We start from the raw sequence: 15650 nt of genomic DNA, 5'->3' as shown, positions 1-15650 counted from the left end.
TACTTTGCTGTCTGTCTGCCAAGACCTGTCAAGGAAATCAAAACCTATAGGCTACTTACCGTTGGCATAGAGTCATGGAATTTTGCAGGTTGCAACGGCTAAAAATAAAATAGGTAAATAAGTCCAGCAAATTGCTATTGCGCTGAAACCATGTCTCATTAACATCGAAATGACGTCTTTTTGATCGACGTATATTTAAGTAAAAACATACCGACAGCTCGAAACTTCAGTCTAGTGCTGCCGTCACTAAAATGGCGGCCACACGTATTAGCAATTTGCGGCACTTATACCTACCTAATCGAATTATGATCGACTTTAATAAACAGAGGTCTCCTTTCTTGAATTCAGTTAAAAATTTGGACGATTGTAAATAATACCCGACATCTATCGATTGTATTGGAATGTATCGAAAAAACACTTTTTGTTCTTGATTAGGATTCGGTAGCACAAGTTGACAAAGAAAATGTGCTTCTAACAATTTTAAGCATTAAGTGGAACAATCGACCTACATCTTTGTGCAATATTTACCTACCTTTATAATAAAAAAAGCTACCTTAGCCAGCGACAATGTAGACGTGGGCGGGCATTTGTCACACCAGAGGGACAGTCAGGAGTCGCAAACAAGACAGTGACGAAAAGGGGACAATTTTTTTTTTGCTGACGAATATTCCCCTTTCCCCTCCAATTAAGCGTAAAGCTTGTGCTAGGAGCAGGTACAACAATAGTGCAACGGGTGAGATTTGAACCGGCAACCTTTCGGTTTATCAGTCCACTCCTTTAACCGTTGAACTATCGAGGCTCTAAGTTCCAATAAGAGATGCCGTTCGTATACGTGAACGTGATACTACTTGATGTAAAATGATGTAAAAGAGATCCAACTCGGCTGGGCAGCATTCGGGAAGCTTCGAGATGTCTTCTCGTCCGAAATCCCTCAGTGCTTATAGACCAAAGTCTTCGAACATTGCGTGTGCGTGATGATATATTATGTCATATGGATCCGAGACATGGTCGCTATCTTAGTCGCTAACTATGGGCCTCATAAGAAATCTCAAGTCACTCAGCGGGCGACGAAGAGAGCTATGCTTGAAGTTTCTCTACGCGATCTCTCTTTGAACTCTAAACTCTAGAAGAATTGCTAGAATGGCGCATCTTAAATCTTGGGTAAAAGAAAATAGAAACAGTCAGTTTCTTTATAAAAAATATTCATTATTAATTATAAAAAAGTATGTACCTACTACCTATTACTTTCATTATTAATACTAATTATAAAATAAGTTTTAACCTATAATTTCAACCTTTACATAACACACTTTGCTTCATAGCATTAGTAATCTTTTTTTCACGTCTACTCTACCTGATTGATATAGGACCAGTGCCTGCCTACTGAGTTATTTCTTCTTGTCACACTTTAATCGCCATTTTGTTCGTTATTTTGACTACCAAACAATTACCTATGCTATTGAATTGCACAAGAATTCGTCGCCCAATATAATAGCAGTAGATCCAAAAGCACCTGCCGGGGTCCAAACAATGAACAAACCAAAATATTTACCTCCGTAAATGCTACCGTCTTATTTTTCCGAAATCTTTTGTCTTATTGTCACGCTATTGTCATACCTGTCATCCTTGCACTTGTTAGATTTAAAGATTTATTTACCTTTACCTTCCTGCACGCACTTTAGGACCTGTGTGCGTTTTGAACAATTACTTATAAAATATCACTTGCTTTAACGGTGAAGAAAACATCGTGAGGAATCCTGCATGCCTGAGAGTTCTACATAATGTTTGTGAAGTCTGCCGATCCGCACTTGGCTAGCGTGGTAGACTCAAGGTACACTATGGACCCGTCTCATTCTGAGAGGAGACCCGTGATCAGGCCGGCCAGGGTTGATCATAATGATGATGATGGTGATCCTTGCAAACTTAAAACGATCAATTTAGTTTAAAAATAAACGAATAATAAAGATAGAAATTAGTAAATTAGTTATCTATGTCAAAAACTAAAAAAAAAACTAGAATTGAAATAGTACCTATTAGCGACATCTGTCAGACATTGTATATACTACGATGTGGCATGAAAGTTCGGTATAATTTCCACAAAACTTTGAACAGTTCGCATTGATTCGTAAATCGTATGAAAATATGAAATTAGGATCTAATGATTGATTTTTATTTAAGTAAGTACTTACTGAACCTATATTTTCACTTTCGCATATAGATGCGAAGAAGATTATACTTTTTACAAAATATCTTTTCCAAAAACGTGAACTATTAACGACATCTGTTGCACATTTTATGTATTACGATGTGACGTGAATGTTGACAGTGGCAGCGGTGAATCCATCCTTGTAGAAGTTCGAACTTTTTTCACAGGACAGCGCTGTTTAAGCTAGTTCAACAAATTTACATCAGATGGCACTTTATGGATACAGATTCAAAAATATGAAAAAACACATTTTCAGGATACCTATCTCCGGAACATTAAAAGCGAGAGTCGAATATTTTTTTTTGGTTTACCACAGACCACCTCGAATAATTATTTAACTTATTAAATAGGTAGGTAGTAGACACAGAGTACATTGAATCCATACTAATATTATAAATGCGAAAGGGTGTCTGTCTGTCTGTCTACTGGCCTTTCACGTCCCATACGCACAACCAATTTTGACGAAATTTGGTACAGCGATAGCTTGCATACCGGGAAAGGACATAGGCTACTTTTTATCCCGTAAAATCAAAGAGTTCCCACGGGATTTTTAAAAACCAAAATCCTCGCGGATGAAGTCGCGGGCATCATCTAGCAATAGGATAATGCATAGGATGATACCCCACTTGGTAAGTATTGGTAAAATCTTACTTTGAAAATTGAAAAAACTAATTAGGTAGGTAGTTATTTGTTCATGAACACATTTTAAATATTTTGTTGTAACAAATTCACGGTTTTCGGATTTATTGTTTCACTAGACCTACCTACCTACCAAAAATGATTCTCTAGGTCAGCAGGAAGTACCTTATAGGTTTTCTTGACAGACACGACGGACATACGGAATGAAAACAGACAGACAACATAGTGATCCTACTAGGGTTCCTTTTTTTCATTTGAGGTACAGAACCTTAAAAACACAGAGACAGACTAGTTATAATAGTAGGTAATTACAGTACCTACGCGACCAAAAGTGATGAACATCGATCTTTAGAAGGAGATAGCGTAGAGCACTGTCTCGGTCGTTGAGACCGACAAAACGTCATATCGGTATGAGTGACAGAGACAACGCTCTACGAAGCTGAAATATCATTGTAAAGGCCGATGTTCATCAATTGCGGCTGTGTACTGTACTTCCTCTGACGGCACGTACCACGCATGTACCTACCGACTCAAGTCATTGGTCCTAAAATGTTTATTTAGCACCAATGCAACCTCAGTGACGTCTGGATTTCAAACAGGTCGTTCATTAGTATCTAAGAGGTAGCGCTGATTTATTTGGTTCCAAAACCGTGAAAAATTTTGTTCGCTTGACCATATCTTGTCATTTATATCGATGCTACCTACCTACATAATAACGACATGCAACGTTAATTCGTTAAGCCTAGGCACTCTATTTGTAATTAGTATTATAAAAAATCCTATTAATCTCGTGGATCTTTAGTTTGAAATAAAGATCCATGAGATAAAACAATAATTCATGTTATTTTAAATAATACAATGCAACCAAAGCGTAAATCCGCTTGCCTAATGAATAGGTATTTTTGTTTTAGCTTTGACTAAGTACATTTTGGGAAAGTTGCTGTAACAGTCAAAATATTCAGGATTTCCTTGACCGGGAGTCGAACCAGGTCATCTCCATGGAGACGAGCGCCACAACACTGAATCATGCAGGGTATTGACTTTCCAATGATTTGCTGAATTAATATAACATGTCTCTCCATAATACCTCCTTGACTTACTTCTATATATTTTTTTTACATGACTGCCCAAAACAGGCGTGTACCTACCCTACTTACCTACTGTTTTCAGGGTTCATGTTTGTGTTAACTTCTAAATGTCGAACAGATTTGGATGTACGAGGTATGTTCTGTGATACATAAAAATAAATAAAAATCTGTTTTAGAATGTACATGTAAAGCCCCTTTCATATGATACCCCTCTTGGTATATTAATCTTACTTTGAAAGTTGAAAATAAGTACTAATTTATTATGTTTATGCACACTTCAAACTAAAGCTACGAGGATTCCAAACGCGTTCAAGTCTGAGAAGAGAGGAGCCAACAACAAACTCAGCCGGGTATTCTTTTTAATCGACTTCAAAAAAAGGAGGAGGTTCTCAATTCGACTGTATGTTTTTTTTATTTGAGGTGGAGATGTGCGAGGATCGAACCCCCGACCTCCGATGAGGAGGCCGATGTCCTAACCACTGGGCTATCACAGTCATAGACAGGATAAACAAAGTCGGCAGTAATGATTGATAGTCGTTTTCTCGAAAAGTCCAGCAATCATTTGTATTTATCCTCACGAATGGCAGGTAACAATCCGACTGACCGACGTGTCCTTGTCGGTCGATGACCTGGGGGTCTTTCCGTGAACCCCGCACGAAAAAGGTCATATATACCTACCAGGTAGAAGGAAAAACTGTAAAGGGTAGAATTATTATGTCCAACAATAAATTTCAAACCTGATCGATTGTTTAAAAGTTAAGGCTTATTGTAGCCATCCTTACTTTTGCTGAAAAGCGGATTAACCCCAAAAATAATTAATACGTGCTGCTAGAATATGGAATACCCTTCCCGCTTCCATTTTCCCCGCTAGCTATACTAAATATTGGTACAAATATACCTTCAAAAGAAGAGTGAATAAGGCAGGCGCGCTGCACCTTTGGCTGCATCATTACTTGTTGTAATTGCAGTCTAACGCTAGCCTATATACCTACAATGAGCGTGTTTGATAAATCCATACCATACCAAATACATAGTTAGTGCATAGATCCGCAGCCTATTGCCAAAACCCTTCTCACTCTGAGGCTGAGATCTATAGAGCGCACTTTGACTTTGCTCAGTCTTAAGATTGAGTTAAAACGAGACAGATTAATGTGAGAGATGTAGCTCTGTCTCGTTTTATCGCTGTCTTAAGTCTAAGCTAAGTCAGAGTGCGCTCTATAGATCTCACCTTTAGAGAATACTCACTACAGAGCACGGGTCTCGTGCTCTGTAGTGAGCCGGCTTTGGGTTGATCATGATGATGATGATAGTTTTTGATTTATCGTTCAAAATGTCAAAAAAATACGACTGTAGTACGGAAACCTCGGTGCGCGAGTCTGCGAGACAGACTCGCGCCGGATTGGCCGTTTTTATTCAATTCCCATGCTTTTTGGCGATAACTCAAAAACAGCTTTTTTGGGGTTAGCCACTTTTTACCCACAGAACAGCAGGATTGTAAAATAACCTTTTGTCACGTTATTTTTAGCAGTTTGGAACACTTGACACCTACTAAATATACCTTTTGCAAGAATTCATTAATTCGACAGCTTCGTCCGCGTTCAGTTTTAAGATAACATCTCGAGTGATGCTGATACAAGTTCGACGAGCAGGTTCTCATGAAGTATGACGTCACGACCTCCTTCGCGCAGAAGTGAGCTCTGTGGTTTTATTAGTGGGAGGGCCCGAGGTTCGGTTCCCGGCATGGGAAACTTCATCATCATCATCATAATCAACCCATCACCGGCTCACTACAGAGCGCGGGTCTCCTCTCAGAGTGAGAAGGGTTTTGGCCATAGTCTACCACGCCGGCCATGTGCGAATTGGTAGACTTCACACACCTTTGAGAACATTATGGACAACTCTCAGGCATGCAGGTTTACTTGGTAGTAACTAATAATGAGAGTGAGAGCTTGCACCTCGGAAAGGTAGTAGGTACATTTTATCCCAGAAAATTGTTGTCCGCCTCCGGGATAGGAGACGGATTTATAAAATAACTCTCTGATGCTCGCGACTTCGGACGTGTGTATTTGGGTTTATAAAAATCCTGTGGGAACTATTTGATTTTCCGGGATAAAAAGTAGCTCTCCAGGTTTTAAATTATACCTACCCATTCAAAAAATCACGTCGATTCGTTGCTCCGGTGCGACGACACAACACATTACACAACAAATTTTGTAATACGGGATTGGGTAGTGATTTTTAGCGGGAAAATTAAAGTTTTCACCCGGGATTTAAACAACCAAAATCTATCATCTAGTGCCTTTCCTATCATAATAATATATATATATATATATATATATATATATATATATTATTATGATAGGAAAGGCATTCCGAACCAGTGGTAGATGCATCCGACTATTCGTAAGTACTTGTAAAAGTTTATTCGAATAAAAAAGATTTTTATTTTATTTTTTTATTATTTTATAAAGTAAAACATTATACGTATAGTATACCTACTGCATGTAGCAGGTGTTTGCGTGACAATTAGTGGTTGGTTTACAAGGGTTATACCAACCGTACCTACTACTTATAGCAAGAGGCAACAGATGGTGTTTCGGTTGCAGATACGTTTAGTTATTAGTAACGGACTTATATTTTTCAGATAAGACGAGAAGGTAAGTACTTATTGACTGATGATGCCCGCGACTTCCTCCGCGTAGAATTAGGTTTTTAAAAATCCCGTGGGAACTCTTTGATTATCCGGGATAAAAAGTAGCCTATGTCACTCTCCAGGTCTTTATCCCATGCAAAAAATGACGTAAATCCGTTGCACCGTTGCGACGTGATTGATGGACAAACCAACAAACCAACAAACAAACACACTTTCGCATTTATAAATAATGGTACTGATTTTATGTGATCGAATCAGAAATGGAACGTAGGAAAACCAGAATAACCGATATAGCTCAAATATACAAATATCGTAATTCGTAATTTTACAAAAAAATACAGATACCTACTTATATTCTGAAATGATACCATAATGTGTATCAATTGAAAGCATGATCAGATCTTATCTTTCCTTTGATAAGCTTTGTGGTAAGTATTATAATTATTCTCAATGGATATTATGATATTATTAAAAGGGAAAATAAAATACAGATTTAGAATATTTTTCTTATATTTTATTATGTTTCAAATCCTCACTACAGACATGTCACATGGTTGACCCGAAATAATAAACGGTGTTTAATGTATACATAAGTGGAATGTGTAAGTACCTATAGTCCTCCTGTATACCTAATTATACAATTATACATAAAACAGATTCATTAAATTACATTGAGAATTCAATCTAAACTTTACATCAATTAACTAATATTACACGAGCGATAAATAATTAATTATTTATTTATTATATTAACAAACAAAACAGTAATTCGAGATAAAGAATAAAAATAATAATAAAAATATCTAAAATCTTTTTCTACTATTCGTAAAATCAAATTTTACAAACTAAATTACAATATATACATAGAGGTATCTAAAACAACAGTATATCAACTGGATAAAGTACATTATGTACCCTGTTATTTACATCTAATAATAAACAAGTAGGTATAAGCTAAATCCTAATATAAGGCAATGCTCAGACGTCCAATAAAAATACGTTATAGGTAGGTACCTAGTTCTTGCAATTCGCGAGCGCAGTGCGCGGTAGAAAGCAATGTACATCGACCTTTAGAATGAAAATTTCGGCTTTGTCTCTGTCACTCGTACCTATATTATGACGTTTTGTCGGTCTCAACGACAGAGAGAGTGCTCTACAAATCCGCTATTCTCCTTCTAAAGGTCGATGTACATTATTTTCTGTTACGTACTGTATTTGTGGTTACGTCGTATACAAGCACATTGCGTATGTGTGCGTGCCTGCCGGACCAATCAGTCGCTAGCAAGCGGTCGCAACCCATTTACAGTACGCGGCAGAAAATATTGTACATCGACCTTTAGAGATAGATAAAGGTTTCGTAGAGCGTTGTCTCTGTCGTTGAGACCGACAAAACGTCACACAGGTGGCATAGCCGAAATCTCATTCTTTATGTCGATGTACAATATTTCTTGCCGGCTACAGTATTTTACTTTACTTATATCGATACGACTTATACATGGCATGAGCCACGCGCCCTCGTAAAATGCAAGAACTATTATAGCCCATTCGTGATCCCATCAATATAAGATCGTGATTTTTATTGAACGTCTGAACTCACCCTAAAAGTTAGCGGTACCGTGCATTGCTGTGGCTTTTTCAGACATATTCTTTCTCAATTAACGGAAGTCTCTCTGTCGCTCGCTCCATACACACGTAGTTTGGTCCTCATTAAAGAATCAAACCCATGTCATTTTGGAGACACGTCCTAGAAACCAATATCTACATAATATGTCTGTGGTTTGCCAGATTTCCTTAGAAAGCATTTTTATAATTTTTATAGTGTTTTTACACTAGAGAAGTCCGCAATTTTTGATACCTATGAATTTAGAATATAATATAAATTCCTTAGAAATAACTACTTAGTTTTAAAGTTGTGTAACTTTAAAAATAAGAAGTTATTTAAGGTATCAAAGATTTGTGTGTAAATTCTTGAGACGGTTTATCTTTGAAACTGAATATTTTAACAGAACTCCACACGCAGCACCACAAGCAGATATTAGTTTCTAGAACGTATCTAGAAAATTTCATTGCGTTTGATTGGTTAGTTCAAATGAGAGCCTAACTACATTTGTTTAAAGCGTACTATAGTCCGCGACAGGTCAAGATGGCAATTGAGGGGGAGGGACGCCTCGCACACCCGCACGTCACCCACGCTCGCCCGCACCGGGTTAGTGCGGGTGTGCGGGGCGTTCCCTCCCCGATTACCATCTCGATCTGTCGCATACTATACGTATAAACCCCTCTTAATCATTAGATTAGACCATAATAGTGTTGCCAATAATACTCTCTTTGCCATCCAGAAGTTCAGAATAACCAGATTCATCGCTGCATGCGCTGTCGTTATCGCCAGAGTTTTTGAAAACTTCAGTCTCCGTGCTAGAGTTTAAACTGTCCACATCTGTCAAATTGTCAATGAGATTCTCGAACTTCGATTCCAGTATTCTGGAGTCAGTTCTTAGGGGAGGATACGTGGAGCGCCGACGGAATGTATTCTTCTCCCCGATCGGTACATGGATGACTTCATCTGAAGCTACCGTGCTATTTGAGTCCCTGCTCAGGGTGTGAATGGAGTTCGTATAACATCTACTGCCGTTCCTCAGTGACGCGCTCTCGAAGTTACGCATCCTCCCGAACATTGGCACCCGCTCTTCATCACTGTCCAACTCCTTATGCTCCTCATGAGAGAACTGCGAAGGAAGCGACGACGGCTCGGCGTCGCTCGAGGTGACCGTGCTCGCCGTCTCGCACCCTGAAGAAACAGACCCATCATCACTGTCCGTGACGAGGTAGTTACTTTGAGATAACAAATTTTTCCTATCGCAGATCGCGCTCAAACTGTCGTTCAATTCGACGGTCTCCTCGATCGACTCGAGCGTTTTCAATCTCGATTCCAGTTTTTCGATACGTTCTTGACTAGTTTCATTTTGGCGTTCGATTTCCGCCTTCAGTTTGCTCTCCTGGACGAGCAGGTTGATTAGCTTCTCGGCCGCTTCTACCTTGTTTTTCTCGGACTCTAGCAGCATCCTATCCATTACTCCTTCGGGGCAGGATAGCTTGCGGGGTGACATCATTTCGGATCGCCGCCTGTCTAGAGTCTGTGACGTGGAAAGTTCCGTCGTGAACTGGCATCGCTCCTTTTTCGCATTCATTTCCGCTTCCTCTTCGTCTTCTTCTGAGCAGAGTTCTTCGATGGCACCGAGTTTAGGAGCTGACTTTGATCTCTCTAGCGGCGGTCGGTAGTTCGTCGCTCCGACGCTTAGAAGTATTTTCCTGCGCGGCATGCTGGGGTTGTCGTAGACGCTATTTGCGAGGCTGAGCCTTGCGTTTTGCTTGGAGATTCTATCCTTTTTGAATTCAACTAGGGCCTGTTTGAGCTTGACCTGTAGTTCCTCGGTGATTTTCTTTGATATGGATTCTTTGGTGCAGAGAACGGCGTGGCAGCGCAGTTCGTGTTTGAGCTTCTTGCCCTCGTGGCGGTACACCCAGCAGAACAGCTTGGGGTAGTGGGGTGGGGACGCGCAGTACGTGATGCGATGTGACCAGTACTCGGTGAGACCGTGTTCTTTGGTGAAACCCTTGAGACCGGAGTTGGTGACGGACAGCTTCATCACCACGTCGGGTTTCGTGGACTGCTGGTAGTTCCTCCACAGGGTCGCGAGCGGTTTCTCTATGCAGCTCTCACCTGAAATCAAGAAAAGGCATATCTATAGAATCTGTTATGGGCAAATCGTTTTGTAATATGGCGCAAAGTTTGAATTAATTTGTGAAGCATTTAGGCCGAATATCGGCGTGGGGTGCGGCCACGCCCACGCGTGGGATATTATCGATCCCCATCAGAGTGATCTTGAGTGTTGTATGCGATTGTGTTAGTAAACGTAAACTAAAAGTAGTAGTCGAGGCAAACAAGTGGCGACTATAATCGATTGTTATCAGGTTATGGTGCGGTGACTTTGCCCGTTTTGATTTGGCATTTACATATGTTTTTATATGTTTAGTAGATATATTCGGCAAACCTAGAATAAGCTGTGATTAACATAATTCTGGTTTAGAATAAGGTCGCTATAAAACTTTAATTTTAATCCATATCCTTCATACTAATATTATAAATGCGACAGTGCGTCTGTATGTCTTCTAGCTTTTCACGGCCCATCCGTTGATCTGATTTTGATGAAATTTGGTACAGAGCTGATAACTTGCATCCCGGGGAAGAACATAGGCTAATTTTAATCCCGGAAATTCAAAGGAAACTTCCATCCACGCGGACGAAGTCGCGGCATCTAGTCGCATATATATATTTATCATCACTCACTCAGTCACTGTAAACATGTGTCCTTATTTTTGCTATTGCATAAAGAAATTGCAATCATACATGTATTAGGGTGCCCATGGGTTAGGTAGTGAATTTATTATTAGTGTCGTAATTTCATGTTTCAACGTTTACTTGACACGTATAAATTTTTCCTTTTAATTAAGATAATGGCAACATTTACTATAAAGCCTGTATTCTATTAAATTCATAATACTAATCCTTTACTACATTAGACATACAGTGCGACAAGGCTATCTTGGCGCGTGGCGAAAATCGAAACTAACGTTGCCGTCAAGTATTTGTTCTTGTTTGAATATTCTAAGCCTTTGTTCTCTAACAGCGCCCCCCTGTCATTGTCATTCAAGTGCCAAGAGAGCCTTGTCGCACTGTAATTGCAATAATGTTGAGAGTGTTTGTTAAAATTGTCGTATGCTTCCTCTTAATTTTCAATTTTTCTTGTTATATAGTAAATTTTTTTTTAATTATACCTATAGTGTTTTGTCATATTTGTATTTTTAGATTTAAGTTAACTGGTAATCCCGCACTTGCACTCTTGTAAAAATGCATGCCGGTTGGGCAGTAATTTTTTGTTGTTTTTTAAATATTAGCCATGTTAAATGACTAATATTCCCCTTTCCTCTCCAACTAAGCGTCAGGCTTGTGCTATGAGTAGGTACGACAATAGTGCAACGGGCGGGGTTTGAACCGTCGACCTTTCGGTTTTCAGTCCGCTCCTTTACCCGTTGAGCTATTGAGGCTCTAAATAATAAAGTAATTGGGTGTACACGCAATTTTTTTTACTGAGTGCACTGTATTTTGTTTCTTATATGTGTATTATCTTTTGGCAAACCAATAAAATAAAGATAAAAATTATTTTAATCAATAGTGGAATAATTTCATACAACCAAATGAATGATAGCATTGATTAGTGTCAAAGTTTCGTGCCAGAGGTTACAGATGATTAATATTAACTTTTGATAGAGGTCTTTAATAAGATATATATTTACCTACTACATCAAAATTATTTTCATTTAAATATTAACACGACTATCCAAAAAAGAAATGTAACGTTTTCATGTATTCATGAGTATATTAGTTTTTATATTCCACCATGACTTTTAAATATAAACCTCAATAGCTCAACCGGTAAAGGAGTGGACTGAAAACCGAAAGGTCGACGGTTCAAACCCCGCCCGTTGGACTATTGTCGTACCTACTCCTAGCACAAGCCTGACGCTTAGTTGGAGAGAAAAGGGTAATATTAGTCATTTAACATGGCTAAAAGTCTTTAAAAATTAAAAAAAACGTGAACAGATTAGGATGTACGGGGTATCGTTGGAATCCTTACATCATATTTTCAAGTGACACTAGCTATAATTTTTTTGAAAAATAATAATAATATAGTAACTGTATGGCACCATTTTCAATTGTGATTCAATTTTAATGCAATTTGTAGGTAAAATGCGATGGTATTACGTAGGTAACAAAAGTGTGAAAATGTTCAAATTTTGTAATAGTAGTACAAAGGAAGATTTTTTTTAATTTTCACAGGACTGTAATAATCTTCTTTGTTTTTATACCATACATAATTTTGCACAATAAGCAATTTATTTATTTTATCACAGGCAGCTGCGTTTTGTTCATTTTTGTTTATAATTATTTACTTCCTGATTCTAATTAACTAAACAAAAAATGTTTTATTTTTATAGTTTTGAAATATAATTACCTATATCAAAATGAGTGTAGTACCTAATGCGCAAATATAACAATCACAACGATTTTGAGAAAATGTGATAGGTTCAGATATATTTCATTCCCGAGAAGGATATAAACTGCTTCCGGAAAATTAAAGTATTCCCACGGGGTACTTACCAAGCTAAATCCAATGACGAAATTGCTAGTCTAGTCTAAATATATAAAAGGAAACGGTAACTAACTGACTGATCTATCAAAGCACAGCTCAATCTACTGGACGAATCAGGCTGTTTGGCATGCAGATAGCTTATGATGTTTTATATGACGTAGATATCTGCGAAGAAAGGATTGTCGAAAGTTATTTTACAACCCCTAAGGGAGATAAAATAGAGGGTTAAAATTTGGTGTTACTCACGAGTACGAAGTCGCGGGTATAATAATATAGTTTGATATAAAATAAGATCATAAATGAGATTATACTCCAAAAAGCAGCCTGCATTAAGACAATTGACAATATGCTAATAAGTTACTATGAAGTCATCGGATTACCTTTACTATCTTATATCTATTTTGTCATAGTATGCGCAATGATTGGCATATTATTTCATAGGCAAGTATCATACGCAATGACCAGTTGTATAACTGATGTCCTATAGGATAGAGAATATCACAAAATATGACATAATGTTATTATTCCCAATGTTTTAGTCTTATATAAGCTTGAAAACCACATTATAGTAGATAAATCGAGAAACCTAATTAAAACAAAATAATAAGCACCTATTTGTTTTACTAAAATCTGCTGATATATTTTATTAAATAAAACTTTTGTTTAATATTTAGTTAACCTTGGCCTATAGCAGAAAATATTACTTTTGTTTTGATAAAAACAATATGGGTATTATATCTAACAAAAACCCGCAATTTTGCCCGCCTAATATCAGAATCTAGCTGTATCTTGGGTTAATAAACTTTTATTATGATTTATTATTATGATAAGTTAATATTTACATTTAATATTAACATTATATGTTAACTATTTTTCTGCAATTTTAAGAAACTATTGATCTAACCTTAAATTAATTTTTCTTATTATACTTATTTTTTTAGTTGTGGAATTAGCAAGAGGTAATAATATTAATATAATTATTAACAATCATAACCCTACCACTTTGGCTTTGTCGTAATCGGATAAAAATCAAGTACTTTTGTCTGTAAGTAGTTAACAAATGGCATCTGAAATCTGAATTATACTAACCATCCTTGACCGCTTGTTAAATTGATATTCTCTAGACACCTTTTTGCTAACAATAATAATTGGTATTGACCTTGTTTTCTAAATAGAGTCTAGTACAAAATGGTTAATTAGTATTGAAATATTGAATATAAATAATATATATGTATATATAATAAAATATTGAATAGTCGTGAAAATTATTTGATTAGTAATAATAAAATCATGTTAAGTTTTTTAAGTTCAACTATCGAAACTAACAAATGATGAGTTATATTTAGTCTAGTCTAGCATGTCTAAGGGTCACATTTACTAATTATGTTGCTTTTACAACCTTTTTTTATCACGTTTACAATATTTTTACATTGATATTTTACGAGTAGTATTTATTGTGTAATAAATTATTAATAGAATTATAAGATTTTATCCTCATATTTTTAATGACATTTTTTATTACTTAGGTACTAAAATCTAGATGATCTAGAACTTTGGTTTGGTTTCGGTTTTTTTAATCCCGTGGAAACTAAACTCTGACTCCAGTCTATGTCCTTCTCCGAGATTCAAGCTATGTTTGTATCTACCAAATTTCGTCAACATTCGGTTAAACTGATGGGACGTGAAAAGCTAACGGACAGACAGACACACTTTTTCATTTATAATATTAGATGGATGTATTTTGCATAGAGACAGCTTTGGTTGACCTATGCAAAGATAAACTCATAAATATTTATTGGAGAATCTCTTCAGTGGTAAAGTTTTATTATGCTTTTGTCGAGTTACGAAAAAGCAACGGTTTTTGTTAGACTCGTGTATAATAAATTGATATTTTATCATTTGTACTAAGATTAATTTATGTACCTACCTAACAGTTTTTTTGTTAACGTTTTTACTCGCGCATCACACATAATACTAGGCCTAAGACAGTCAAATACATAATACTAGGATTAAGACAGTCAAAATATCAGTACACTTGTGACGTTGTAAATTTTGAACTACTAACTAGCGTTTCGCTTTTAATAAAAATCAATTTTGTTCAAAGTATGTTGGTGCCACCTAGCATCAAGGTGCAGAACTACGCGTGGGTCGATGTTCAGAGTTCATTCGAGCCACAATAGATGGCGTTTGCTTCGTTGTCAATTGTCGTAAAAATAAAACAAAATAATTAAATAAAACCATAATATCATTTGTTTATTGTTAAGTCATTAACAAAACGGTTCTTATAATATATCCTTAGGTTCCGCAAATATTCAAAAATGAATTGGCTTCATGATCAAACTAAATGAGAGCGGCCACACTCGGGTTGCGTCTGGCAACACCGATTGGTGAGATTTAGAATTTTTCTGGAGTCAACATGTGAAGACGAATTTTTTCGTTCCAGGAAAATCTCACTCCTTTTCGCCCATGGCTTCGCCTGGGAAAATACAATTGTTATAAATTTAGTCATCCTAACGTATTTCAATGTTTCATCAATTATGGTGAGTGAAAAATCAAGTAATGTGGATTCGACAAAATGGCGGTTTGGTTGGAGAAAATCCTAATTTCATGATTTCCCTTTCAGTTCCAGTTATTTTTACCTTCCCAAATAAATGAGGATAATGGGTTGTGGGTGGACTCCTGAAAACCATTGGTGGCCAGGAGTTCAATAGGTGAGTTGTGTTTGATCGGGAAAATTCCACGTGTCGAAATTTTCACACAGCACAAATTATAATCTTGTTTTTCTTTGTTGCAGGGTTTCCGTTTGCGTTTCCGTTTGCGTTTAAGTATTGTGACGTTGTAAATTTTGAACT

General features: G+C 37.0%; 1 protein-coding gene across 1 annotated transcript in view; it reads right to left on the bottom strand.

Annotated features, from left to right (window-relative positions):
- Positions 1-7084: 7084 nt before the first annotated feature.
- LOC117997012 (uncharacterized) overlaps positions 7085-15650 on the bottom strand; it is a 103033-nt gene continuing 94467 nt past the window's right edge. The window contains exon 3 of the mRNA XM_034985179.2: positions 7085-10307. Coding sequence (XP_034841070.1) covers positions 8881-10307 — 1427 coding nt within the window. The 3' untranslated portion in view covers positions 7085-8880. The remainder of the gene's footprint in view (positions 10308-15650) is intronic.

Source organism: Maniola hyperantus, chromosome 4 (assembly GCF_902806685.2).
Source record: "Maniola hyperantus chromosome 4, iAphHyp1.2, whole genome shotgun sequence".
In the NCBI taxonomy this organism is placed as follows: Eukaryota; Metazoa; Arthropoda; class Insecta; order Lepidoptera; family Nymphalidae; genus Maniola; species Maniola hyperantus.
This window is presented reverse-complemented; position numbering and strand designations above follow the sequence as displayed.